Source organism: Choloepus didactylus, chromosome 2 (assembly GCF_015220235.1).
Source record: "Choloepus didactylus isolate mChoDid1 chromosome 2, mChoDid1.pri, whole genome shotgun sequence".
Lineage (NCBI taxonomy): Eukaryota > Metazoa > Chordata > Mammalia > Pilosa > Megalonychidae > Choloepus > Choloepus didactylus.
Genome location: NC_051308.1, coordinates 240,704,314 through 240,732,150, shown reverse-complemented (window position 1 = coordinate 240,732,150; position 27,837 = coordinate 240,704,314). Strand labels below are relative to the sequence as shown.

Genomic DNA, 27,837 nt, shown 5'->3' with positions numbered 1-27,837 from the left:
ATTATATCTCAATTTTTAAAAAGATAATTACAGGGCCTGAAGTTCCCTGAGTAAGGAATTACAGCGTCCAGATTTTATTTTGTGGGCAATGGGGAGCCACTGAAAGTTTCTAAGGAGGATAGTGACATGACAGAAGTCTTCTTTGGAAAGGCTGAATCTAAGATAGTGGAGTAAGGATGGAGAAGAGAGGGCAGTTTTATAAGAGATGAAAAGGTAGAATTAACAGGCCTCAAGGAACTGATTTTATGTTTATAGAGGACTTATGATGCTAATGTATTAGTTCATATAATCTCCAAAGTCTATGAAGAAACAGAAGAGCAGAGAGGTCGATTAACCTGCCCAAGGTCGCACAGCTATCAAGTGAGAGAGAAGACTCAACCAGCCAGAGCCCTAGGCACTCCTGCTCTACAGGAGACATGCGTGATGCGGAAGCAGGCATGTGAGAAAGGTACACACAAGTGGAGGCTGCAGAGGCCAGAAGAGGGAGAGGCCAAATCTCCTAAGCGTTCATGCACTAATAAATGATAAGTTTATCAAGGAAGGATGTGATGAGATTCGAAGCCATGGGGCTGCTTTTTTGAGGCTATAGGAGTTTTGGAGTCAAACCAGGGCTTAAATTTAGGCCCCACTTCCTTGAATTACCAGTTACCTTAACCTCTTTGAGGAAAGCTCCATGTCTTTATCTGTAAAATGGTGATGATGATAATAGAATGGGGACAACAGTAACCATCTTGTACAGCTGTTACTGGAAGGATTAAATTAGAGCTAAAGTCCTTAGCGCGGAGGAGGTATTTAGTAACAATCAGCTCCCTTCTCTTCCCTCTTCCCCAATCAAGACCAAGCCTCCATTTCTCCTGTGGGAAAATAGTTCTTTATAGTTTGGGTCCTAACAGAAAACCCATCTTTTTCATCAAAACCACTCTCATTATCATCCTCATTCCCATACCCCACCCCAGCCAAAATTCCCCGGTCGAGCTCCTGAGGCTCCCTAGACCCTCAGTGCTGCACACGCTCATCTTGGAGTCTCCAGAGCATTCGTCTCCTCCTCCTGCTCCTCCTTCTCTTCATTCTCCTCCTCCTCCTCCTCCTCCTGCTGCTCCTCCTCTTCATCACCTCCTCCTCCTCCTGCTCCTGCTCCTTCTCCTCCTCCTGCTCCTGCTCCTCCTCCTGCTCCTCCTCCTCCTCCTCCTTCTCCTCCTCCTCCCTTTCCCCTCCTCTTCTTCTCTGCCTCCTTCTCCTCTTTCTTCTCCTCCCTCTCCCTCCTCTTTCTCCCTCTCCCCATTTCTTGTCCCTCTTCCCTCTTCCTCACCCCCTCCTCCTCCTTCTTTTTCTTCTTTTTTAAAAGACTAATTTTGAAATCATGGTTTCCTGAAAAGTCCACCTAGATCTCAGCTTTATTGAATAGTGCCACCCAGGCACGTAAATCCCATGCCTCCCTCATCTCCATTTGCCTCCATTTCTCCCTCCTCCTTCCCCACTCTCACCCACACAGGAGGGAGTCCACCAGCAGAAGCCGGTGGCCCTGGGTTCCGAGCCCGGCTCTCGGTCCCGCTGAAGACCGACAAGACGCACAGCCCCAGTGTCCTCACTTACATGGTGATGCCTCAACAATAACAGTACAGCTCCTAGGGTTGTTTTGAGAATCGTTAGTTACGGTGCTTATTGGGGTCCTGGTACATTAGTAGCACTCGATAAATCACAACTATAGCATCGTTATTGTTAGGGCATTAAGGGATAGTGTATGGCAAAAAATGCTAATCTACTGCTAAACCAAGGTGGTTTCATCCCTCAGATCTTGAATATTTTAAGGACAAAATATTTGAGGCTCTGACCGAGAACTATTTAAATGACAAAATCCTTTTCCCAAACAAAATGTCCCAAGAGTAGAGAGCAGCTTCCAAGAAACGGTCTGCAGTGCCATTAACAAGTGGGGGCGAGAAGTGTAGGGAGTTTTGGGGTCAGCAAATATCAAATGAGTTACCCCACAGAATTGTGGCGGGGATTTCCCACCACGCCCCGCCCCACCCCCGGCTGAGTCACCAAAGCTGCCTGTGTCAAACCTGCAGTGTTCCCGAGCTGCAGAGCGCTCACTGCCGTGAAGATCAAGGAGTGGAAAGTTCTCCGCCAGCCCCGAAGCCTCGAGGTTTGTCCATTTGGGGAGGGCGGGAGGGCACTGAAGTGGGATGAGGATAGAACCTTGGTTCCCATTGCATATTTCCAGACTTTTTTTCTCCTCTAATTCATAATGTCTATTCAATAGCCTGTTAAATAAAGCTGATCCAAAAATCCTCAGTTTTGTAACCATCTGAGCTTTAAATCTCAAAACAGGCGAATCTATGTCTACCTGAAAGAAAACAGGGCAGTGAATTGGGCAGGGAGGTGTCTTAATCTTCAAGCAATGATGTGTTGAAACTTCCCACAGGCAAATTCCAGTCTAAGGGAGAATAGTAAAAATGAGATGTCTTCTCATTGAGCTGAGCTGTCAGATGCCTCTGGCAGTGTCTTTTTTTCAGAAGTCTATTTCAGAGGCAGCCAGCCACAGGCATTGTTGAAATCAGGATGCTAATGCTAACTATCTATGGAAGTCCCCAAAAGTTCTTGCTGTTGTTATTTCTTTATTTTGGCAGAACATGTTGGAAAGTGCACTCATAGATTTTGACAAACCTGCACAAAGCTACATGCTTAGTCACACTTGTCATGTTGTAGCAGATTCTATGTCTACTCAAAGAGAAGAGGCACTCTTGAATTTGCTACCTTTTCCATAATACTCCATTGTGAATTTAGTTCCTGAAAAGCCCCAAGTTAATATCTGGTGGACTTGTGAGAAGGTAATGGTTGGAAGGAAGACAATTCTGGAAGGAGTAGCCACCTCATTATTTGAAATGTGTTTACCTTTTGTAGAGTGACATTTCTGGAATCAGTAAACGTGATTAAAATTCTTTTGGAATCTGCTTTGCCAGTGTGAAATCTATGCAAGATTTCATCATGGGAAATGGCTATTACAACATGGTGGCAACTGTGCTGTTGTTTATGAATTTCGAGAGGACAAGATCAATACAAGATTCCTGTAGCAACTGCCCAGCTGGTAAGAACCAAATTAACGTGCGCATGGCATCTGTTCTGTTGAGAACATGGTTTGGTTAGGCTAGTAGACAGGGCTGATGGGCTCCCTTTTAATCATCTTTTATTTGTTTGTTTGCAAATATGTGTTGAATGCCACAAACTTGTTGTGTGAACATAGCCAAGTCACTTAACGTTATTACCTGGAGATAAGAGAAATTCTCTCATAGTCTTGCTGGGAGGATCATATGAAGGATTTAGAACAGTCCATGCCACATGGCAAGACCTCAGTAAATGTTAGTATTGTGTGTGAGGTCTTGTGCTTAACTAAGGGTACAGCAGGGAACAAGCAAGTGGCTGGGGGCTTAACCGAGTGGGGAAATTCAGACCCTCGTAAATTTTAGGGTACCAGTCATGGACATTGGTCTCCTCCAGGACCCAGTCCAGTTTCTCAGCAATCAAGAGAAATCATTCTGTTTTATTCAGGGGATAAAGGAACATTTTTTTCTTTCTGTTGATGTATTTGTTACAGTATCTCTACTTTGTTATTTCTAACTCTGTAAGTATGCTAAAGGCAATCTTGCAAATGTGCAACTTTAGAAAGTCAACCAAGAAAATAGTCTTATCACTGTGGCATCTAGAAAATGAATAATTTTTTCCAATTCTAATTCTCTCATAAAACCTCCTAAGGCTCTGGGTGATGATTGAACATTGTCAAACATGTTCAGCCATTGTCTGCCTTTCTTAGGTACTTTCTGCGGGAAAAACAAGGACCAGATTTGCATTCCCTGTCCTCCAAATAGTTTCTCCAGCATAGGAGGACAAAAGGCCTGCAACATATGTAGGCGGTGTGAAGGTATGATTTATGATTTATGTATTCTTCAGGATTTGCTTTGGGAAAATGAGCTTTTATTCCCTTGTAGGACTGAGATCTACTAAAAATCTCAGGTGTCCTAGTTGCTGATTCCTCTACCAAAAGGCCAGTCCAGTAAAACAATTTACTGTAAGGGCAGTTATTTGTGGATTGAGCTTCTCAAAAACTAGAGGGGACATTCATTTGGCCAGGGGAGAAATGTTTAATTAGCAAAATATAAAATGTCTTTTATAGAGATTTAAAGTAAACATTATACTCTAAGGTCATTAGGGACATCATAAGTAGGGTGAGCCTGTTTTGATTGCAGACTTTCCCAATGAAATTATGCTTCCTGAATTTGGAGTTCAAGCATAATCTAACACTTTGGGGGTGGGGGTGGGGGACTTTGTAGGTGTTTTCAGGACCAAGAAGGCGTGCTCCCCCGACAGCGATGCAGAGTGTGAGTGTGTGTTGGGATTCCACTGCGTGAGGGCAGGATGCACCATGTGTGAACAGGATTGTAAACAAGGTCAAGAATTAACAGAAGAGGGTAGGTTTGCTGTTCTCCAATCTGTTATAAGTTTGTTCTCTAGTCCTATGTGTAGATAACATACGTAAGACCTGCTCTCTGCCCTCCAACAGCTTTTACTTGAGTGGGAAACACAAACTAGAAAACTGCAATTTTCAGTACAGACTGATTATTTATATATTAGTGTCTCCTTTTTTTATCAGTTATTGATTCCAATTGTGGGTGTGTCTGTTAATCCAGGCAATCATATCCATTTTGTGCCAAGTATTTTGAAACTCTATTATTTGGTACATACGTGTTTAGTGTTGTATGTCTTCTTGATGAATTAAACCCTCTATCAATATGAAATGACCGATGAATACAAAGTTAAAAAAAATAGATTCATCAAAACTTAAAGTAACAGGTAACAAAATACTGAGTCAAGTTCCAATTTGAAATTGGAGCATTTGTTCTTCATCAGGAAAATGCATTTTCATACATTTATGCATATTCAATACTTTGTACAATTAGAATAAATACTTTAGTAATCTCAGGGTTTTGTTTCTATATGCATCATTGAACAATTTGTGTAGGTTGTATATTGTTAACAACCATACTGTGCTCATCACAGGAAAAGTTATGAAATGATGGAGGTGCTTCCTTTTTAATTATTGCTTTAATTTTTATGCAAGGTTGTAAAGACTGTGGCTTTGGGACATTTAACGATCAGAAACATGGCATCTGTCGACCCTGGACAGAGTATGTATAAGGTTAATTTCCTGTTGCTCAAAAAACAAATATCTGTGTTAAATATTTTTAAAGACAAGAAATGTTATCTCTGGAGTTTTAAAAATATATCTATCAAGTGTAGACACATAATGACATACTAATAGGCAGGGTGGGGACAGTGTGAGGCAATGGCAACTCGGTACACAAAATGGGCACTTTCTCCAGAAATAATGCCGACAGCGTCTAGATCAGATTTTCCCAGGGAACTTGGTTACTAATCTGCCCCAGGTGCTCGTCTCTGCCCCATTTCTTTCCTGTCTCTTTGCTGCCTCTTCCTCCCTCATTAGTCCTTTCATCCTCAAGTTTGCAGTGCCAGCACTGAGAATGAGACAGGAGAAGGGTACCTTGATGCATAGTTGGATAAACAGTTCCACCACATGTAGTAACACAGCATAAGGGAGAACGTTACTACTGACACTGTGGCCTCCACCAGAGCTTTCAAAGCATGGTCTGCGGACAGGTGCTGTCCACAGCTGGTGAGTTGTTCATCCACAGCAGGAGCAGAGAGAAACTGTTTAGAAATGTTCAAGGCAAGTTGGAAGACTAATTTTTGCCTATTGACTTTGATGATAAAAATCTGGGTCTGTGTTCTGTATGCTTTTGTTCTTTGTTCATTTGATTTTCTAGTGATTCATTTTTACTATGTTTTACAGAAGCATTGGTTTGCAACAGATTGGTTTTGTTTTGATTTGTTTTTTAAAAAAGTCTTTTGATACAAATAGTTCAGAGAAGTCAAGTGAGTCTGCATGGAAAAGTGGGGTTTGAACTGGGTTTTTGAAAGCTAAGGGGGTGTTCCGGTTTGCTAATGCTGCCATTATGCAAAATACCAGAAATGGATTGGCTTTTATAAAGAGGGTTTATTTGGTTACAAGGTTGTAGTCCCAAGGTCGTAAAAGTGTCCAAACAAAGGCATCAAGTGTAGGTACCTTCACTGAAGAACACTGATGGCATCTAGAAAATCTTTGTTATCTGGGAAGGCACAGGCACCTGGCTGGCATCTGTTCTAGGGTTCTGGTTTCAAGGTGGCTTTCTCCCAGGATGTTTCTCTCTAGGCATCTAGATGTATTCCCTTAGTTTCTTCCAGGCAGACTCCAGACTAGCATGAGTCTATTTTCAATGGCCATCCCCAAAATGACTCTCTCAGCTGCAGCACCACTGAGTTCTTCTGTTTGTCACCTCTTTTATGTGGCTCCAGTGATTTAATTAAGACCCACCCTGAATGGGTGGGGCCACAACTCCATGGAAATAATCTAATCAAAGGTCTTGCCCACAGTTGATTGAGTCACATCTCCATGGAAACACTCAATCAAAGGATTCCAACCTAATCAACACTAATACGTCTGTCCCCACAAGATTGCATCAAACAGCATGGCGTTTTGGGGGACATAATACATCCAAACTGGCACAGGGGGCAAGAGAAGAGGCATAATAAAAATGACAACGATGAGGACAATAGCTACTACTTATTGAGAGGGTATAAGGCACGCACAGGTGCATCACCAGGGCTCATTCATATGCTCTTTGCCACAGTCCTGGGAGCAAATACAGACCTTATCTTGCAGATGAGGAAACAGAGGCTTAGAGAGTCTTCATAACTTGCCCAAGATCATTCTGCAAAGCAGCTGAGCCAGGGACTCAAACCCGAACCTCTCTAATGCCAAGGCCAGAACAACCTTATGCCAAGGTGTCTGCCCTTTGTCTGTGCCCAAGATGTTCAAATACGATTAGAAGTTGGGGGATGAGAGAGAAACCAGGCAAAATGGCTTGTCGTAAGCTGCTGTGAGACAAGAAGTTTCCCCTGCCCAGGAAGAAATGGGAACCCAGTTAGTTGGGTAGAGTTGGGTGGATTGTGGCGCACCTAGAACCCAGAGGGAAAGCAAGAGAAAGTCCCACCAAGTGGAAATTTTCAAAATATTTTTGCACTGCCTGTGAACCCAGCCCCACACATCTTTATCACTAGCCTCTTTGCTAGGTGAACAATGTCAACGTCTTTTAATTAGGATGATCTGTACCTAAATTAACTATTGGAACTTTCCTTTGAACTCTCTAAGCTGCTCTTCAGATGGAAAGTCCGTACTTGTGAATGGGACGCAGGAGAGGGACGTGGTGTGTGGACCTGCTTCATCCGACTTTCCGCCAGGTACACCCTCGAACACCGTTCCTGCACCTGTGAGAAGGCCAGGTAGCTCCTTTGTTGCTATTCTATCCAAGTGAATGTGTCATGGCAATCCCGATGGGTATCTAACTCACTTCGGTATCTTGCTGTCTCATATCTCTGCCTACAAGGCCTCCTTGTTTTACCCTGGCTGCAAGGTACCTAGTTTTACTCAGGTGTTTGTCATTCTCTTGGTCCATCAGGGAGCAAGATAAGGTGAGACTTGACCCAAACAGGCTGTACACCTTTATTAATGCCAACCAAAGGGGATAATAGAGGCAGGGGCTTGGAAGGGCCTCTAAAGGAGAACTGGTGGCTGCCCCCTGACCGCCAGCTTCATTCCTATGTGCAAATGCATCTTATTCTTAAATATTTCCAGGCAAGAAGAGGCTTTATTGCCTGTGATAGCATTTTCTACATGTTTGAAAGGCCAAGCGCCCTTCACTTTGGTGGGCCTCTAGGAATATTATTCAATGTTTTAAGTTTTCTGAACATGCAAGCACGCTTGTTGAGATTGGAGATGCCCAAGGCACCACTTCCCCTCTCTTTAGGAGCTTTTGAATATAAATATAAACATAAATGTATTTGCATATGTATCTCTGCATGCAGTTCTCCTTGTGCTCTTTTTTTGAAAGATCTCGACGGTTCCTGGCTCGTGACCGGGCTCGTGCTGACCCTGGCTGCCGTCTTGTTCCTGGTATTCTCCCTCGTGCTCCGTTTCTCTCTTGCTAAGCAGAGCAGAAAGAAGCTCCTGTATATATTCAAACAACGTAAGACTAACATAAAAGCATATGATCCTTTCTGAGACAAGGCTTTCTGCAGTAGGAAGGAAAAGCCAACTTTCTTTTTCCTAAGCTATTGGGACTAGGGTAGTATAGCCCAGGGATTCTCAACCAGGGGTGATTTTTGTCCCCCAGGAGATATCCAGCAATGTCTGGACACTTTCTAGATGTCACGACTGAGGGGTTGCTACTGGTATTGGAGAGGGTGGAGGTCAGAGATGCTGCCAGACATCCTACATTGCACGGGGCAGCCCCCACCACAAAGAATCATTCGGCCCAAATTGTCAACAGTGCTGAGCCTGAGAATCCTTGGCTTTTGCAGAACATAATCCAAGAGATCTAGAAAAATGACCATTTAAGTAAGGATGCTTCAGGCTTGGATAAGTCCGTGTGTATGTGTGTTTTAAGCCAGTCAGTTGTGCATACAGGACACTGGCAAAGAGGAATCACAAAATGATCTTCCCACCACCCTGCGCTGCCTCCTCTGGCTAATAAATGGCCGCAACCTGAGTTTAAACCTGCAACTTGAGGTTTAAGTAGAGTAGAGAGCTAGAGGGAAGTAGAGAGCTAGAGGGGAGTTTGAAGTAGGTTTAAGAAGATGGATTATTATAGCACCAGTCTGAATTAAATGAAAAATTTTAATAATGGATTTAATTCTTTAATTCACTAAACAAGATACTGTTTCTATAAAATACCCAGCAGGTGCATGACCCAGAGTCAATATTCATCAAACAAAGGCTGTTAATATTGATTTGAAAAAGTTTATCGATGGGAATGACCTGTTCTTTGTCTTCTTAGAGGACAGAATAATAGAAAACAGGCTAGACTTAATAATAGGGATTTATATACTGGAAGAGTTTTCCGAGAGCACAACTGTAAAATTTCAAACAGACTAAGACTGGCTAGTGGCTCTTTGGAGGAGGTTGTTCAAATATATGTGGAGAAGCATTATTAAGGTCTGATCGAAAGAGTCACTACATTAATTTGTTTAAAGGGTCTTTTTTTTTAAGCAATATGAAAAACCTTCTTACATTGTGAAACACCCAGAAAAGCGCATAAATATAAAGTTCAACGAGTTGTAAAATAAACACCTAAATAACCCAACTCAGTTCCAGAAACAGACCCCTCTCTGCTCCCCGGAAGCTCTGCATGTGCCTTTTGCAGAGAGCAGCCCCTCCCTCCACACAGTGCTAACCATGTCCAGGTTTTTATGCTATTCACTTCCATACTCTTTATGGTTTTTCTCCCTAACCACACGGTTTCATTTGGCTGGTTTTGAATTTCTTACAAGTGGAGTTGAACCATCTGTAGTCTTCCATATCTTGCCTCTTGTGCCCAACACTGTATCTTTAAATCCATCCATGCGTTGAGTTTATCTTAGTTGATTTTTATTGCTGATTGGTATTCTATTGAGTGACTCTATCATATCCTGTTACCCATTCTAGTATTGATGGACATTCAGGTTGCTTTTAGTTTGGAACTATTACAGATAATGATGTGTGAATATTTTTGTCCACCTATCTCAGTAAATATGAGTGTACTGCTTTTGTGGTTTTTTTTTTTTTAATTTTTTTTTAACCTAGGAATAAAATTGCTGGGACATGAGGCATGTGCATCTTGGTCCTTAGTAGATATAGCAAACTATTCTCCAGAATATTGGGCCCCCTTTACACTTTCTTAGCAGTACCTGGGAGTTCCTTTTGCTCCAAATCCCTGCTAACACTTGCTACTGTCAGACTTACTAATTTTTATCTATCTGGTGGGTGGATCGTGGTATCTCCCTATGGTTTGAATCTGCATTTCCCTGATAACTAGTGAGATAGAACACCTTTGAACCAATTTTATATTGGCCATTTGGATTTCCTGTTTTGCAAAGTACCTGATCAGGTTTCTGAGCATTTTTCTATTGGGTCATCTGTCCTTTTCTTATTAATGTAAAGTAATTCTTTAGTCTGTTGTTCACGTGCCACAAATATCTTTTCCTGCTCTGTGGTTTGTTCTTTCGCTCTCTTTTTGACTTCTGAAACTCTTATCTAATTTAAACCTCTAAACTTCTCATCTTAGCCTCTGACTTAAAGTTAATTATCCCTCCCACCCAACCCCAAACTACAACACAGTTCTTTGTAAAATGCTTTTCAAATGTATTTATGAGCAATTTGTAAGTTGCAATGGAACTGTAATCCATTTTTAAATGTTTAGGTCATTTTCAAAAACTCCTTACTTTGCAATAATTCTAGATTCAGAGGAAGCTGCAGAGATAGAATGGAGAGTCCCCACATACCCTTTGTGGAGCTATAGCCTATGTAAATACAGTACAATATCAAAACCAGGAAATTGCCATTGGCACATGGTGTGTACATAGTTCTATGTCATTTTCTCATATGTGTAGATTCATGTTAAACACCAGCACAACAAAATACAGAACTATTCCATCACCACAAACATCTCCCTTGCACTGCTCTTGTAGTCACACCCACCACCTCTTCCCACACTATGAATCTGTTTTCCATCTCTGTATTTTTATCATTTTGAGAATGTTGTATATAAACAGAATCATACAGCGTGTGACCTTTTCAAATGGCTTTTTTCACTCAGTGTAATGCCCTTGAGATCCGTCCAACCTGTCATGTGCATCAATAGTTCATTCCTTTTTATTGTTGAATAGTATTGCACAGTTGTACCACTGTTTGTTTTGCCAAACACCTATAGAGAGCCATTTTGGTTGTTCCCAGTTTGGGCTATTACATATAAAGCTGCTATGAACAATCCTGTGCAGGTTTGGGGCAGACATAGTTTTCATATCTCTAGGACAAATGCCCAAGACTGCAGTTGCTGGATCAGATGGTAATTGCATGTTTAGTTTATTTAATAAACTGCCAAACTCTTTTTCCTGAGTGGCTGTATGTTTTACATTCCCACCAGCAACGTGTGAGATCCAGTTTCTCTGCATCCTTGCCAGCATTCAGTATTGTCACAATTTTTGTTTCAGCTGTTCTAATAGATATGTAGCAATATGTTATTGTGCTTTTAATTTGCATTTCCCTAATGTTTTAATAACTTTTCAGGTGTTTATTTGCTATTATTTTATCCTCTTCAGTACACTGTTCCTTCATGTCCTTTGCCCATTTTCTAATCAGATTATTTGTTATTTTACTGTTGGTTTTGGAGAGTTCCTTATATTCTTCATGAATCCTTTGTCAGAGATGTGCTTTGCAAATCATTTCTCCCAACCTTGTCTTCTCATCCTCTTCACAGGGTCATTTACAGAGACAAAGTGTTTCATGTTGATGAAGTCTAATTTACTGACATTTTCCATTTACGGATCATGTTTTTAGTGTCAGGTCTAAGAATTCTTCGCCAAGCCCTAGGTCTGAAAGATTTTTTCCTGTGTCAGCTTCTAAAAGTATTCTAGTTTTGTGTTTTACATTTATGTCTATGATTCATTTTTACTTAACTTTTGTATAAGATGTGAGGTATAGATCAGGTTTTTGTGGGTTTTTTGTTTTGTTTTGACTATGACTATCCAATTGCTCCAGCACTATTTGTCACCCGTCATAAGCTACATTTTTATACAATCGTCTTCAAGATTTATGGGTTCTGGGTTGTAGTTTGATAGTTTCAGGTCTTCACTGCTAGCTATTCCAATTCTTTAGAACCTAAAAAGGGTTGTCTATATTGTGCATAAGAAGGCCCACCAGAGTGACCTCTCAGCTCCTTTTGGAATCTCTCTGCCACTGAAGCTTATTTCATTTCCTTTCACGTCCCCCTTTCAGTCAAGAAGATGTACTCCATCCCACGATGCTGGGTCTAGATTCCTCCCCAGGAGTCATATTCCATGTTGCCAGGGAGATTCACTCCCCTTGGTGTCTGATCCCACGTAGGAGGGAGGGCAGTGATTTCACCTGCCAAGTTGGCTTAGCTAGAGAGAGAGGGCCACATCTGAGCAACAAAAGAGGTTTTCTTGGAGTGACTCTTAGGCACAATTATAAATAGGCTTAACCTCTCCTTCGCAGTAACAAATTTCATAAGGGCAAGTCCTTCTAAATTGGTAGCCCCCAATGCTTGTGAGAATATCGTTAATTCCCTGGGTGGGGAAATTTAATATTTCCACATTTTCTCCCAAGTCCTTCTTATTCTATTTTCACAAGAGATTGTGTAGATAGAATTCTCCAGTGAAATTATCAGGGCCTGGAAAATTTTTCAAAGGAGCATTTTAATTAAAAATTCAATGTCCTTAATAATTACAGGAGTATTCAAGTTATCTAATTCATATTGGGTGAGTTGTGGTAGTTTGTATAGTTTAAGGAATTGGTCCATTTCATATAAGCTGTCAAATCTTTTTACCCTTTAGATGTCTCCAGAGGCTGCAGTGATTTCCTGTTTCAATACTGCTATTGGTGATGTGTGTCTTCCCGCTTTCTTTTCTTTTTTCAGTCTTGCTAGATGTTTATCGATTTTATTGATCTTTTCAAAGAAACAGCTCTTTCATTGATTTTCTCTATTGTTTTTCTGTTATTTCACTGATTTCTTCTCTTTATCATTTCCTTCCTTCCTCTTGCTTTGGATTTATTTTGCCCCCCCCCCCTTTTTTTTAAAATTATTCATGTTATTGAGATATATTCACATACCACGCAGTCATACAAAATAAATTGTACATTTGATTGTTCACAGTACCATTACGTAGTTGTACATTCATTACCAAAATCAATCCCTGACACCCTCATTACCACACACACAAAATAACCAGAATAATAATTAAAGTGAAAATGAGCAACTAAAGTAAAAAAGAATCCTGGGTGCCCTTGTCTCTTTGTTTGTTTGTTTGTTTCCTTCCCCCACCTTTCCACTCATCCATCCACAAACTAGACAAACGGGAGTGTGATCCCTATGGCCCCCCCGAATCCCACTGTCCCCCCTGATAAGCCACATTTATTTTGCCCTTCTTTTATTATCAAGGTAGAAGCTTAGAGATTTGAGGCTTTTCCTGTTTTCTAATTTAAGAATTTAGCATTATAAATTTCCCTCTTAGAACGGTTTATCTGGATCTCACAAATAATGATATGCTGTTTCTTCATTATCATTCAATTCAATATATTTTTAAATCTCCCTCGAGACTTCCTATTTAACCCATTGATTATTTATAAGTGTGTATTTTTAGTTTCCAGGTATTTGGAGATTTTCCTATTTTCTTTCTCTGTGGTTTCAGTTCTTTTAAATTTGTTTGAGTTTGTTTATAGTCCAGAATATGGTCAAATATATGTTCTGCGAGTGCTTAAAAACTTCTGTATTCTGTTGTTTTGGGTTGGTGTGTGCTATAAATATTGGTTAAATCTTATTGGTTCATGACATTGTTGAGTTCTCTATTCTTGCTGATTTCCCCTCTAGTTGTACTAACAACTGTTTGGCAAGGGAAGTTGAAGTCTTCAAATATAATTGCATATTTGTCTATTTCTTTTATCAGTTCTATCAGTTTTTACTTCACCTATTTTGCAGCTCTGTTGCTTGGCATATGTACATGTAGGATTGCTGTGCCTTCTTGGAGAACTGACCCTTATGTAATTATGCAGTGTCCTACTCTGTGTCTGGTAATTTGTTTTTGCTCTTAAGTCTGCTCTATACGATATTAACATAGCTACTCCTGCTTTCTTTTGATTAATGTGTACATGGTATTTCTTTTTGCTTCTTTTTACTTACCTACCTACATTTTTATATTTGAAGTGGGTTTCTGTAGACAGCATATAGTTGGGTCACTTTACTAATCTCTTTTAATTGGTATATTTAAATTTTTATATTTAATGTAATTTTTTATATGTTAGGGTTCAAGTCCGTCATTTTATTTTAATTTAGTTTTAACTTTTTGTTCTGAAATAATTTCAAACTCACAGGACAGTTGCAAAAATAATAAAAACCCCATACAGAGAACACCAACAAACCCTCTCCCCCACCCCCAGATACCCAGATCTACCAGTTTTAACATTTTGACACCTTTGCTGTATCATTCTATCATCTATTTACCTATCTATTTATATTTTCTGCACATTTGAGAGCTGTTGGCACATATCATACTCCTTGAACACATACTTCTATGTACATTTCCTATGAACAAGGATATTCACTTATATAATCACCTTAAGAGAAGTTATCAAATTCAAGAAATGTATGTTGATATGAAGCTTACATTCTGTATTCCAGTGTTTTCTTATGTCCCAATAATATCCTTTTGAGCCTTTTCTCCTCCATTCTTAGACCCCATCCAGTATCATGTATTGCATTTAATTATCATTATCTCTTTAATTTTTCATCCTTTCTTTCTTTTTAACTGTGGAAACATACACAGCATAAATCTTCCCATTCCAACCCCTCCCAAGCATACATTCAGTGCAATTAATCACATTCACAATGTTGCAGTACCCTGACCACCATCCATTACTAGAATTTTCCCTTCACCCCAAACAAAAACCCCACACTCTTTTTGAATCAATTCCCCATTGCCTCTGCCCCCAACCCCAGTAACCTGTAGTCTACTTTCTGTGTCTGTGAGTTTGCATATTCTCTGATATTTTCTTGGTGGTTACCATGGGGCTTAAATTTAACATTCTAAATCTATAACAATCTCATTTGTTTTGATACCAACTTAACTTCAATGGCATACACATTCCAAGTTCCCATATCTCTCCACCCTCCAACTTTATGTAGTTCTTGTCACAAATTTACTTATTTATTCATTTTGAGTCCCAAATCATTGATTTATCATCATATTTTATGCATTTGCCTTTTAGATCTTGTAGGAAGTAAAAAGTGGAGTTACAAATCAAAAATACCGTAGTACTGGTATTTGCACTTACCCATGTCATTATCTTTACCAGAGGTCTTTATTTCTTCATTTGGCTTCAGTCAATTGTCTTGTGTCCTTTCCTTTAACCTGCAAAACTTTTTTTGGCATTTCTTGTAGGAATGGGCTAGTGGTGAACTCCCTCAAATTTGTTTGTCTGGAAATGTCTTAAATTCTCCCTCATTTTTGAAAGATAGTTTTGCCAGATACAGAATTATCAGTTGGCAGTTTTTTTGCTTTGATCACTTTACGTATGTCTTCCCACTGCCTTCCTGCTTCCATGGTTTTCAGTGAGAAATCAGCACAATCATATTGAGGTTCTGTTATACCTGACATGTTGCTTCTCTCTTGGGCTTTCAGAATTCTCTCTTTATCTTTGGCATTTGACAGTTATAACATGGTGTGGTGTGGGTCTATTTGGGTTTATCCTGTTTGGAGTTCATTAAGGATCTCAAATATGTATATTCATGTCTTTCACTAAATTTGGGAAGTTTTCAGCCATTATTTATTTGAATATTCTCTGTTTCCTTTTCTCTTTTTCTTTTCCTTTTGGCACTCCCACCATGCATATATTGAGAAGCTTGATGGTGTCCCACAGGTTCCTCAGGCTCTGTTCACTTTTCTTCATTCTTTCCTCTTTCTGCTCCTCAGATTGGATGATTCCAATTGTCTTATCTTCCAGTTCACTGATTCTTTCTTCTGCCAGCTCCAATCTGTTGTTGAATCCCTTGAGGGAATTTTTAATTTCTGTTACTGTGGTCTTCAGCTCTGTTTGGTTCCTTTTCATAATTTCCATCTCTCTATTGATATTCTCTTTGTGTTCATCTGTGCTTTTCCTGATTTCCTTTAGTCCTTTGTCCACATTTTCCTTTAGCTCTTTGAGCATATTTTGGAGCATTTTTAAAAAGTCTTTGTCTGGGGTGTCCCAAGTCTGGTCCTCCTCACTGATGGTTTCTAATGCTTTAATCTTCTCCTTTGCCTGGGTCATCACTTCCTGTTTCTTTGTATGTTTTGTAATCTTTCATTGAAAACTCAGCATTGGCTATTTTAGCATGTCAGCACTGGAATTTAGACTCTGAGACGTCTATTCCTTAAGCTTGTATCCAGTTAGTGTTATGACAGAGCTTTCCTTGAATGTCAGGAGTTAGCAAAAGAAAAAAGAAGACCAAGAAAAAGGAACAATAGACAATACCTTTCCCAGTCTTTGCAGATTGAGCTGTACACTGCTCTTCTTCAGTGCTTATCCATATAATGAGTATAGAGAATAGCTCAAGGCCAAAGCTGAGGAGCCTCCCTGATCCTTTCTCTGCATACATCTTGTCTTGGGCATGTGTGTGTGGCCTTAGGAATTTCCCCATTCACACGGATATAAATATCTCCTCTTCCCTAGGAAACAGTTTCCTCAAGGTCCCAGGCACTGCACTGTATGCCCTACATTCAGCAATCTCTTGCCCCAGGCAGTATGATTTGCTTCTTTCCCACAGGATTGCTCAGTGAGCTCCCTTCTATATGTAGGGCAAGTTCTGGTACAGAAAGAGCCTGAGACCACCACAAACAGATTGGGCCAGACGTACGTGCTCCCAGTCTATGCTCCGCTCCTTCTAGAACTGCATCCAGGGATCCACACTGGGAGCATGGCCTGGCTCCAGGCCAAGCTGGGGAGGGGCAGTAGGGGGGCCACCCAGGGCACCACAAGATCCTACCACTCTTAGTAGCCTTTGCCTTGATTTGGTGCTCACCCTGTTACTACAGTCCTTTAACTGTTTTCTGGATCTTTGAGAAAGACATTTCTGCCAGATCTTGCTGGTCGTTCAAAGTGTCTATGGGGAGACAGAGGCCTGAAGCATCTCATTCCACCATCTTGATCAGCATGGGTCTTTCATTTAATTTTTTGTTTTTTGTTTGTTCTCTCTGATTTCCATTTCTCTTTTTTCTTTTTCCTGCCTTCCTGGGGGTTACTTGAATATTTCTTAGAATTCCGTTTAAATTCATCGATGGGTTTTTTTTTAAGTGTATGTCTTTGTATAGCTCTTTTAGTAGTTGCTCTAGATATTACATTATATGTACATAACTTTCCCCAGTCTACTGAGGCTGACATTTATCAGTATGAATGAAGTGTAGAAAGCTTGCCTCTCTTTACATCCCTTTAACCTCCTCCAATTTATGCTTGTCTTAAATATTTCCGCATATACACTGAGAACCATATAAGACAGTGTTATAAATTTTGCTTCAACCGTCAAAAATAATTTAGAAAATTCAAGAGAAGTCTATTGTATTTACCCATATATTTGCTCATTTTATTGTTCTTTCTTCCTTTCCAATGTTCCAAAATTCCTTCCTTTATCGTTTCTTTTCTGTTTGAGAATTTTCTTTAGCCATTCTTTTAGGGTATGTCTGCTGGTGGCAAATTCTTATAGTTTTCTTTTCTGAAAATTTCTTGGTTTCCCCTTCATGTTGAGATATTTTTACTGGATATAGAAATCTTGGTTGACAGGTCTTTTCTTTCAGCACTTGAAAGATGCTGTTTCTCATCCTTCTAGCCTGCATGGTTTCTGATGAGAAATTCACTGACATTTGAGTTGTTTTTCCCCTATAAATAAATGTGTTGTTTCTCTGTAGCTGCTTCCAAGATTTGTTTCTTTGTCTTTTGTTTTCAGAAGTTTGGCTATGGTTGTCTTGTTGGGAATTTCTTTCTATCCTGCTTGGGGTTCACTCAGTTCCCAAATATGGAAAATTTTCAGGCATTATTTCTGCCAATACATTTTCTCTTTGTCTTCCCTCATTCTGAGACATGAATGACATGAATATTAGCTCTTTTCCTACATTTCCACATGCCCCTGAGGCCCTGTTCATTTTTCATTTTTTTTAGTCTTTCCTCTCTGTCCAGATTGAGTAATGATGCTCTCCTCTGTCCTCTCCGTCCTGCTGTTGAGCGCCTTCATTGATGTTTAAAATTTCTGTTATTGTAATTTTCAATTCTAAAATTTCCACTTGGTTCTTCTTTATATTTTTTATTTCTTTCTGAAACTTTCTATTTTTTTCATTTGTTCCCAGTATGTTCCTAATTGCTTGTTGAAGCATTTTTATTTTAAAATCCTTGCCAGGTATTTCTGTCATCTGTGTCATCTAGGTGCTGGCCTCCGTTGATTGTCTTTTCTCATTCAAATTGAGATCTTCCCGGTTCTCAGCATGACAAGTGATTTTCGATGGGAACCTGGACATTTTTGGCATTATATTATGGGATGCTGGATCTAATTTAAATCTTGTATTTTCTCGGTCTTCCTCTGATACTGCTCCAGCAGAGGGAGGGGGATGCTGCCTTGTGGAAGTCCAGGTTCCACACCAGCCCTCCTGGGGGTGAGGGTCTCCTTGGGACCGCTGGGCATGTGTGGGAGCTCAGGGCCCCACAGAGCCCCCATTGGCTCCCACCCTGGCTGGGCTATGGAGGGCTCCACTGACCTTGCAGGGCTGGGGATGGGGTGGCTTGCTTCCACTGAGCGGTGGTGGGAGTCTTCACTGTCCAGCAGACTTCCTCAGACAGTACCCCCTGAGGAGGGGAAGGAGCACCTTGTCACAGCCAGGTGAGGGTGGGAGTCTAGCCTTTGCTGGCAGTCTTGGGAGTGGAGCCGTGGTTTTTTTCATGTTTGGGAGGAGTAGAGCGGTTATCGTCTAAAAGTTTTCCATCTTGCTCTACTGCCCTTTCCTGTCCTTGTAGCCAGGGAGGGCAGGCTTTTCTTCTTTTAGTGCCCACTGGCAATTCCAGATTGCTAGCTTTTCCAATTCTCAGCCTGAGGTATGTGAGGCTGAAAGAAAACCCAGGAAACTCATCCCTCTGTCATCCACTGGGTCCTGAGAGCCTCGGCTGGTCAGCTTTCTTCTCTCCACCTTTCTTCTCTCCACATAAAGGCCAGAGTTTCCAGCTGTGCTTAGCAGGACGACTAGAGAAAAGTACCCACTTCTCCAGATTTCTGGAAATGGATCTCCAGTTTTACATTAATCTTTGATACTATTTTCAAAATAAAAGATACATCCTAGTAGTATTTCTGAAAGTCTGCCAGGTTTTCATATGTTCTAGTTAGACAGTACAGTTATTGGTATTTTGTTTTTATTTTTTATATTAGTAAGCATGCTTTGTCAGGTGTAAAGAAATACCTGCTTAAAATTCAAAGTTGCTCAGCGGAAACATAAATACTCCATGTGAACAAGTCAAAGAACATCTGGAAGCTAATGCATGTTTTCATAATACATAAACCAACTTTTTACTTCCTAGCAGATGGAGGTAGTGGTATACTTTTAAAATCTTAGTACCATAAGCATTTCATTCTAAAGAAACTAACTAATGTTTAATCTAAGTAACCCTGAAGACTAAAATATGTGTTGCTGAATTCAACCTACAGTTACATTTGGGATATGGCTAATATTTTATGCTATAGTGATTCGTGCTCAAGATTTTTTAGTTGTTTGTTAAAAAAAAAAAAGAAAATAATCCTTAAGGACCCATACAAAAATCTGGTAAAAGGAAAAATCTTAAATTAAATAATCCTGAGTGAAATCTCATATTTACTCTTACCTTTCTTGTTGATGAATTTGCTAAAATTAAAGTTGAGAATGTTTGCTACTCAGAGATGGTCTGAGACTGTTTTATGAAGGAAAGATTTAAACAGTTAAAGCAGACAACAAAAGATAAATATCTTTACATTATTTTTTAGCCTTTATAAAACCAGTACAAACCACCCAAGAGGAAGATGCCTGTAGTTGCCGATTTCCAGAAGAAGAGGAAGGGGAATGTGAACTGTGAAATGGAAATCCAAAGAGACGTTGGAATGCTCTTGAGAAGAAGAAATGCAAGTGATCCCTCTAACATGTCTTCTAAAATTAAAAACACCATCCTAGATAACACCCAGGATTACACCCCAGAGTTTTTTTCCAGCTGCCAATGGGTTGACCATAAAAAATGTACCATTTTTAAAAGAACATAAGTATGGGCCAAAGTTGGTAGTAAAAGGTCATTTTCTTAGTCACTACTTAAGACTTGGACTAGTTCTTTTTTTTTTATTCCAAAGAGAATTATGTTTTTAATGGAGTCATATAGGTTCAGTGGTTCAGATAAAATTATAATCAAAATCAATTCAGTTTTTGTGTGTGTGTGGCAATAAGCCATAAAACTCAGATAAACCCCAACCAAAATTCCATTGGTTCTGTCATTGAGCACAACAATCTTCTCTGCTGCCACGGAGAGAATGGTGAGAGGGCCCAAGACTGGGGTCAAGAGGAAATAAATCCGAGACCTCAAGGACGGGCATCTGGAAGTGTTCAAGCTTCTTGGCATATCCTCTGGTCCTTTCCATCATTTCGTCTGCCTTTGCTCTACTCCCCTCTGAGCCAAGTCTTAACACCTTTTATTTTTAAAAATGTTTTATATGATATTCGATGCACAAAAACTAATACCTGAAACGTGTTTCCAAGTTAAAAGCAGAATGAACACCTGTGAACCTGAGCGCTGGAGCGGAGGTTGTCAAACTTCACCCGTGGACCAAATATGAGCTGCCACCTCTTTGTATAGCCCATGAGCTAAGAATGGATTGAACATTTTTAAATGATTTTAAAAAATCAAAAGAAGAGTAATGCATCATGATGCATAGAATTATAAGAAATCCAAATTTCAGGGTCCATAAATAAATTTTTCTTGGAACAGAACCACACTCATTTTTTTTTCTACCCCTGTATTATATAAGGCTACTTTTGCACTACAATGGCAGATTTAAGTCATTGCGACAGAAACATTATAGTCCACAAAGCCTACAGTATTTAATATCTGGCCCTTTCCAGGAAATGTGTGCTGACCCCAGAGCTGGAGCATCCAACTGTAAGCTGCTTCCTGCCCTCGTATCCTGTCCAATCCCCCACCCCACACCCAGGCAACCTCTCTCAGGAATTTTGAGTTTCTCATTCCCTTACTTTAAAAAATGATCATTTATCCCATAATTAGGTGCCCTAAAGCTATGCTATTTTGTTTAGTTGCTTGTTTTTTAGCTTTATGAAAATGGTATGGTGTTATATGTAGATTTCCACAGCGTGCTTTAACCATCAAAATTATATTTATAAGACTTACTCATATTGCTGTGGATAGCTGGAGTGTATTCATTTTGACTGCTGTGTAATTTTGCAAATATACCATAATTTATCAATCCATTCTTTACCGAAGGACATCTGGGCTGTTGACAGGTTTTTTGTGATTATGACCAATGTCGCTGTGAGTGTTCTTTTACAGGTCTCCTCAGCACCTGTGTGAGAGTGTCCCTAGGGGAACTTCCCAGGTGGGCTTGCTGGACCTTTGGGCCTTTGAGTGTTCGACTTTACAAGATAGTACCTGTGTCAGTCCGAATAGGCTAGGTTCTGCAGAAGTAACAAACAACCCCCAAATCTTAACAGGTTCCAACAAAACAGCGAAGGTGCATTTTTGCTCTCGTTACCTGTCCACTGCGGGCTGGCCATGGCTCTGTCCCATGATGTTTCTGGGATTTAGATGGGGAGAGCAGCCTCTACTTGAAACACTGGCCATTCCTTGGAAAAAGGACACACATCACCTCTGCACATAGTTCGTTGGATATACTCTAACCATTAAAGTAAGCCACACAGCCAAGCCAGGCATAAACAATAAACAGTCTACCACAGTGCCAAATTGTTTTCCAAAGTGGTGGCTCTAGTTTATGCTCCTTTCAGCCGTGTACAATTGCTCCATTGAGCTACATCTTGGCTGCACTCTGGTATTACCAGACTGCTTCAGTTCTGCCAATCTAGTGGGTATAAAATGGCATCTCAGTGTGGTCTTATTTTGCATTTCCTTGATTACTAACGAGAACCTTTTCACACACTTATACACCATTTGTGTTTCTTTTTGTGTGTGTGTGTGAAATATTTGTCCATGTCTTTTTTGTTTTGTTTTGTTTTGTTTTGTTTTGGTCGCACTTCTTTCATTTGGTTGTCTTTTTCTTACTGATTTGTAGACATTCTTTATATATTCTAAATCATACTCTTTGGTTAGTTTTACATGTTATAAATGCAAATATTTATGTATTCTGGTTCATTTTGGTTTTTCACTCTTTAATGGTGTCTCTCTTTGTCTTTCTGGTAATAAGCAGGAAATTTGGTTAAATTTATAACTTTTTTATACAATTAGCTTTTTTTGTTGTTGCCTGTTTAAAGAAATCTTTCCCTGCCCCAATATCAGAAAGGTATTTCCTCATATGTTATTCTAAAAGTTTGGAAGTTTTGTCTTTCATTTTTAAGTCAAATCTATGAGGAATTGACTTTCGTGCATGTCGTGAGGCAATGATCTAATTTTGTTATTTCCAGATGGCTCACCACTAGTCCTGGCGCCCTGTAGTCAATGCTTCATCTTTTCCCCACGGATCTGCAAGGCCACCTCTGTCACCCCTCAGGTTTCCATATACCCAGGCGTCTGTTTCTGGGCTCTCTGCCCTGCTTCCTTGTCAGGTGGTCTACCCTGTTCCAAGCCTACACTGCCTTCTTATAATAGCTCTTGGTCTCTGATAAGACAAGTCTCCCCTTATTTTTCTACTTCAAGGATGTCTTGGCTTTTCCTGGCCCTTTTTCTTCCATGGAAAGTGTAGATTCAAATTCTGAAAGATTTTGATTGAAATGTCATTGAAACTCCAGATCAGTTTACGGAGGGATGACATTTTTACAATATTGAGTTAATGTACATTGGTGCTTGAAACAGTGCCTGGCACACTGTGTACATGTAGGCTGGTATCACTCAGGAGGATGGTGTGTAGATTCCTTTAATGCCTTTCAATAACATTTATGATGTTTCTCCAGCAGCAGCTTATTCAGCTTTTGTTAAATTAATTTCTAGATACTCTGCTGTGTCATTGCTTTTCGTATGGTTTTCTGTTTGTTGAAGTGTAGGGATGTAGTTGATTTATTTATATTGATTTAAATTCAGGCTCCTTGTTAAACTTTCTTATTATTTCTAATAGTAAGTGTGAAGATTCTTTGGGGTTTTCTGTGGAGACAACCGTGTTATTTGTTATTTGTTTCCTCCTTTTCTGGTCTTTTTTTTTTTTTTTTTTTTCTTTTACTTGACTTTTGCACTGGCTAAGGACCTGCAGTTCAGTGTGCTCATCTGTTCTTATTTTATAGGGAACACTTTTCAGTTTTTTGTAAAGACACTTGATCAGGTTAAAGAAATTCCTTTCTATTCCTGGTTTGTGAAGAGAGTTTGTTTTTATTTTTAAATCATGAGTAGGTGTTGAATCTTATCAAGTGATTTTTTCTGGAGGGAAAAAAACATTCAATTGTGGATGACTCCTGATGTGGTTCTGTCCTCTTTGACTTAAATGTTGGGTCCAAACTTCAGCAATATTCTAAGAAAGTTGCTGCCTAAATGAAAGTTAATGTAATAATAGGTATTTCTTTTTTCTTTTTAAAGGTTGTATTTTTCTATGCTTTGGTGTATGCTATAATTATATATATCTGTTCAGGAAATATTTGTTGATGGGCATACTTTTTTTTTTTAATTATTAGAGAAGTAGTAGGTTTACAAAATATTATGCAGGAAATACAAAAATTTTCACTCCCCCCCCCCCATACACACAGTTTTCCCTATTATTGACACTTTGCATTAGTGTGGTATCTTTGTTACAATTGAAGAAAGAAAATGATTACAATTATACTACTAACGTCCATAGTTTACATTAGGGTTCACTATTTGTGTTTTACAATCCTATGGTTTTTAAAAAGTTTTTATTCTAGCAACATATACACAACCTAAAATTTTCCCTTTTAATTGCATTCAAATATAAATTCAGTGGTGTTAATTACATTCGCAGTGTTGTCTTACCATCACCACCACCCATGACCAAAACTTTTCCATCATCCCAAACAAGTTTCTGTACCAGTTAACCATTAACTCCCCATTCCCTACCCCTAACTGGGTCCTTGGTAAGCTGTATTTTAGTTTCTGACTTTATGAATTTGCTTATTCTAATTATTTCATATCAGTAAGATCATACAATATTTTCCTTTTGCATCTGGCTTATTTCACTCAACCTGATTTCTTCAAGGTTCATCCATATAGTTGCATGTATCAGAACTTCATTCCTTTTTGCAGCTGAATAATATTCCATTGTATGTATATGCCACATTTTGTTTATCCATTCTTCAGCTGATGGACTCTTGGGTTACTTCAATCAGTTGGCAATTGTGAATAATGCTGCTATGAACATTGGTGTGCAAATATCTGTTTGAGTCTCTGCTTTTAGTTCTTTTGGGTATATACCTAGAAATGGGATTGCTGGGCCATATGGTAATTCTATACCAAAAATGAACGAGTGTTCCTATTTCTCCACATCCCCTCCAACACTTGTTATTTTCCATGTTTAAAATAATGGCCATTCTGGTGAATGGGACTTGTTATCTCATTGTGGTTTTGATTTTCATTTCCCTAATGGCTGATGATGTTGAGCATCTTTTCATGTGCTTACTGGCTGTTTGTATATCTACTCTGGAGAAATGTGTGTCAATTCTTTTTGGGTATACTTTTTTTTAATGGGACAGATGCCTTTTATTGATCAGACCAGCATGACAAGTGTTAGACTCAAGCAGAGCTTCCCTGCTTTCTTGGCTCCCCTCTTCCATTTCCTGGAAGTTCATGGCCCACCTGCAGGAGAGAAGAGTATCTTGGCACAGGGGTGACAGGGAGAGCCAGGATAAAAAGTGTGGGTGGGTATCTGCAAGGGACTCAGGGTAATGTAGAAAATGTGAGGCTCCTAGGCCATCCAGAGAAAATGTCCATCAGGGCAAAGGAGGGGCTCTCTCCCAGCACAGACTACTCTTTCTGGGAAGGAAAAGCCATCTGATATTTTGGGAGCCCAGCCAGTAGCAGGAGACCTCAGACAAACGTCCTGTTGACCTGGCACTCGGGCAAAAATAAGAAACAAAGCCACTGATGGTACCATCCTTTCAAAACAGGTGGCAAAGCAAAGTGAGGGAATTTACCAGTGCCATTTCAGGAACAGGGTTAGGTATAACTTTTCTTGTGTGTTTGGTCTTCCAATGAAAAAGCGTCCCCTTTCAGCTTTGGGCAGTGGTGTTTCATTCTCTGTTGTCCATTATCTGTCTACAGAAAGGAACCAGCAAAGCCCACAGGCTCTCACTGGAAGCATCGAAGATAACCAAATTCTCCTTTGTCCCAGATTATAAAGTCCACCAATTATTCTGCTTATCCAGCAGAGGCTGTATATATTAGGCAGACTATATGATGCCTTTATTGTAATATAGTTTGGTATAATGTGTAAGCAGTATAAATGAGAAACACAGGAACTTGGAGTATGAGTCATCTTTCCCCCTAAATAACAGTTAACAAAGAAAGAAAACTGAGACAGAATAAAATGATTCCCTCTAGGGATTGATTTAGGAAATGCAATAACTACATTTAATAGAAATCAATGAAAATGTTCTATGATAAAAATAAATTATCATACTTAGGAATATACAAGTTGGAAACAGGTTTCTAAATGCTTAAAAACAAGCTTGGGTTATTTCTGACACAAATTTTGATTTTCTCCTCTAGTGGAAGATATCACTGATGGAAACTTTTGATATGAGGGGCATTTGATTACTAAAGTGGGCGTTTTCCTCCCCCACAGAGCACAAGTTTCCATTTGTGGGTGGGATGCACCCGTGAGCCAGGGTGGGGTACGCGTAGTCTGCGGTGGGGTGGGGTGGGGGTGGGGGGCTAAGACTGTAATTTTCACCACTGTTTTTAAAAGAACACTAAAATAAAAACACAAACTATAATTTTCACAGAAATAAGAGTATCTGTGGAAAAAAATCACATTTTTTAAACATTTACATATTTTAACTTTATGTTGCTTTTGCAAAATCAAGTCATACATAAAGTCTAATAATGAAATAATATGCCATTCTTTGTAAGCAATGGAAACTTAGACTATTTTGAGCCAAGGTAGGTTAAGGTTTAGAATCTGGGGTTTCTTTTTCTCCCAGCAATTAGTCACAAAAGTGAATGCAGTTTTTTTTTTTCTTAATCAGTACAGATTCAGATAGACATTGTTCAAATTAATTAAATGATTGAAGCATTTCAAACAATGTGTCTTTTATATAATTCACAGAAGAGGCTGATGCTGAAATACAAATGCCTCTTCGCTGAACAAACACTGAGGAGGTGCCAGCTCTGCAGGGTGAGGGAGAACGAGGAGGACAAGTTGGGGATACCCAGGCATTGTGTTTCCCACGAGGAACAAAGGGCTCAGGCAAACAGGAGGGTAGGGTGGGGTCTGGGGGCCATGAGATTTGAAGGAAGTTGCAGGGTAAGCAGAGAGCAGATACTCCAGATTTAACAGGCCCTGTAAAGAAGCTCAAATTTAACCCTGCAGACACTGGGCAAGCAGGGAAGGGATGTGCATTCCAGAAAGATCTCCCCTACTACAGTGAGAAAAACAGAATAAAGAGAGGCAAGCATGGACTCTGAAGCCATGTTGGGAGGCCCCTATAGGAACCGGTGAATAAAGAGGAGAACTGGAAAGGGGTGGGGTCTGGGGGTGGTGGAGGACGAGCCCCGGTTTCTGGCTCAGGCAGCTGGGCTGGGCAGTGGTACCATTCACAAAGCCAAGAATCCCTGGATGGGGAGTCAGGGAGGGGAAGACAGTGTGCCCAGTGTCAGCGCCGAGGTCACAAGCAGAGATGGTGGGATACCCAAGCAGCTCTAGGCTGTGTGGAGCGGGAGATGGCATCTCCAGACTCCATCGATGACAGTGGAATTGGGGCAATTGAGGGCCCCTGAGAGCCCACAGAGGTGACACCCCAAGTGGACATGGGGTCTAGCAGCAAGGCAGCCACTTTGATGAGAGCCCGTGCAGAAGAGTGTCAGCCATGAGAGCCAAACGGTGGTGGACCAAAGAATGCACGGGAAGTGACACAATGGTGAATGGCAAAAGTACTCAAACCTTTCAAAAGTTTGGCAATGAAAGAAAGGGAAAGATGGTGTGGGGACTGGAGAGCCACAGGGGGTTAAGGATAGAGTCACCAGATAAAATACCTGACACCCAGTTAAATTTGAATGTCAGACGAATGAACCATTTTTATATAAGTATGTCCCATGCAATATCTGGGACATACTTATGCTAAAAAACAATCCATTGTTTATTCAAAATTCAAATTTAATTGGGCATCTGTTCTGGTTTGCTAAAGCTGCCAAAATGCCATATACCAGAAATGGGTTGGCTTTTGCAATGGGGATATATTAACTTACAATTTACAGTACTTAAGTCATGAGAATGTCCAACTCAAGGCATCAGTAGGATGACGCCTGGACTCTGAAGACAGGCTGCTGGCATCTGGGGCTCCTCTGTCACCTGGGAAGGCACATGGACGTCGGCTCGTCCTTCTCTCCCAGTTTCGTTGCTTTCAGCTTCTTTTCAGTGGCTTCCCCTCTCAGCTCCTCTGTGCTCTTCTCTGTGAGCTTCTCTTGATTTTCTCTCTCTTAGCTTCTCTCTCACACTTATAAAGGACTCCAGTGAGAAGATTAATCAATGAAAATAACCTAATCAAAAGGTCCCACCGACAATAGGTGTGCACCCACAGGAATGGATTAAAAGAACATGCCTTTTCATGGGTGCATAACAGTTCCAAACCAGCACAGCATCCTATGTTTCTATTTCCTAACTTTTGCAACCCTAATTCAGTGGGTATTTGTTTCTCCTGTAATTGGGGAGATGAGTCTAAAGAGGGGATCAAGGACAGCAGGGACCTGAGACAGGAGGGGCTGGGGCCCCAAGTTCAGGGGAAGGCTGATACCATGTTCCCATTGAATAA

General features: G+C 40.1%; 1 protein-coding gene across 1 annotated transcript; it reads left to right on the top strand.

The window, feature by feature from the left end:
- Nucleotides 1-346: 346 nt before the first annotated feature.
- On the top strand, nt 347-20,638 carry TNFRSF9 (TNF receptor superfamily member 9). Its single transcript, XM_037818885.1, has 9 exons — nt 347-448; nt 2,067-2,143; nt 2,902-3,085; nt 3,809-3,916; nt 4,326-4,463; nt 5,114-5,180; nt 7,262-7,392; nt 8,001-8,135; nt 19,689-20,638. Exons 3-9 carry the CDS (start codon nt 2,971-2,973, stop codon nt 19,775-19,777), a joined length of 783 nt encoding a protein of 260 aa, XP_037674813.1. The 5' UTR covers nt 347-448; nt 2,067-2,143; nt 2,902-2,970; the 3' UTR covers nt 19,778-20,638.
- The last annotated feature ends 7,199 nt before the right edge of the window (nt 20,639-27,837 follow it).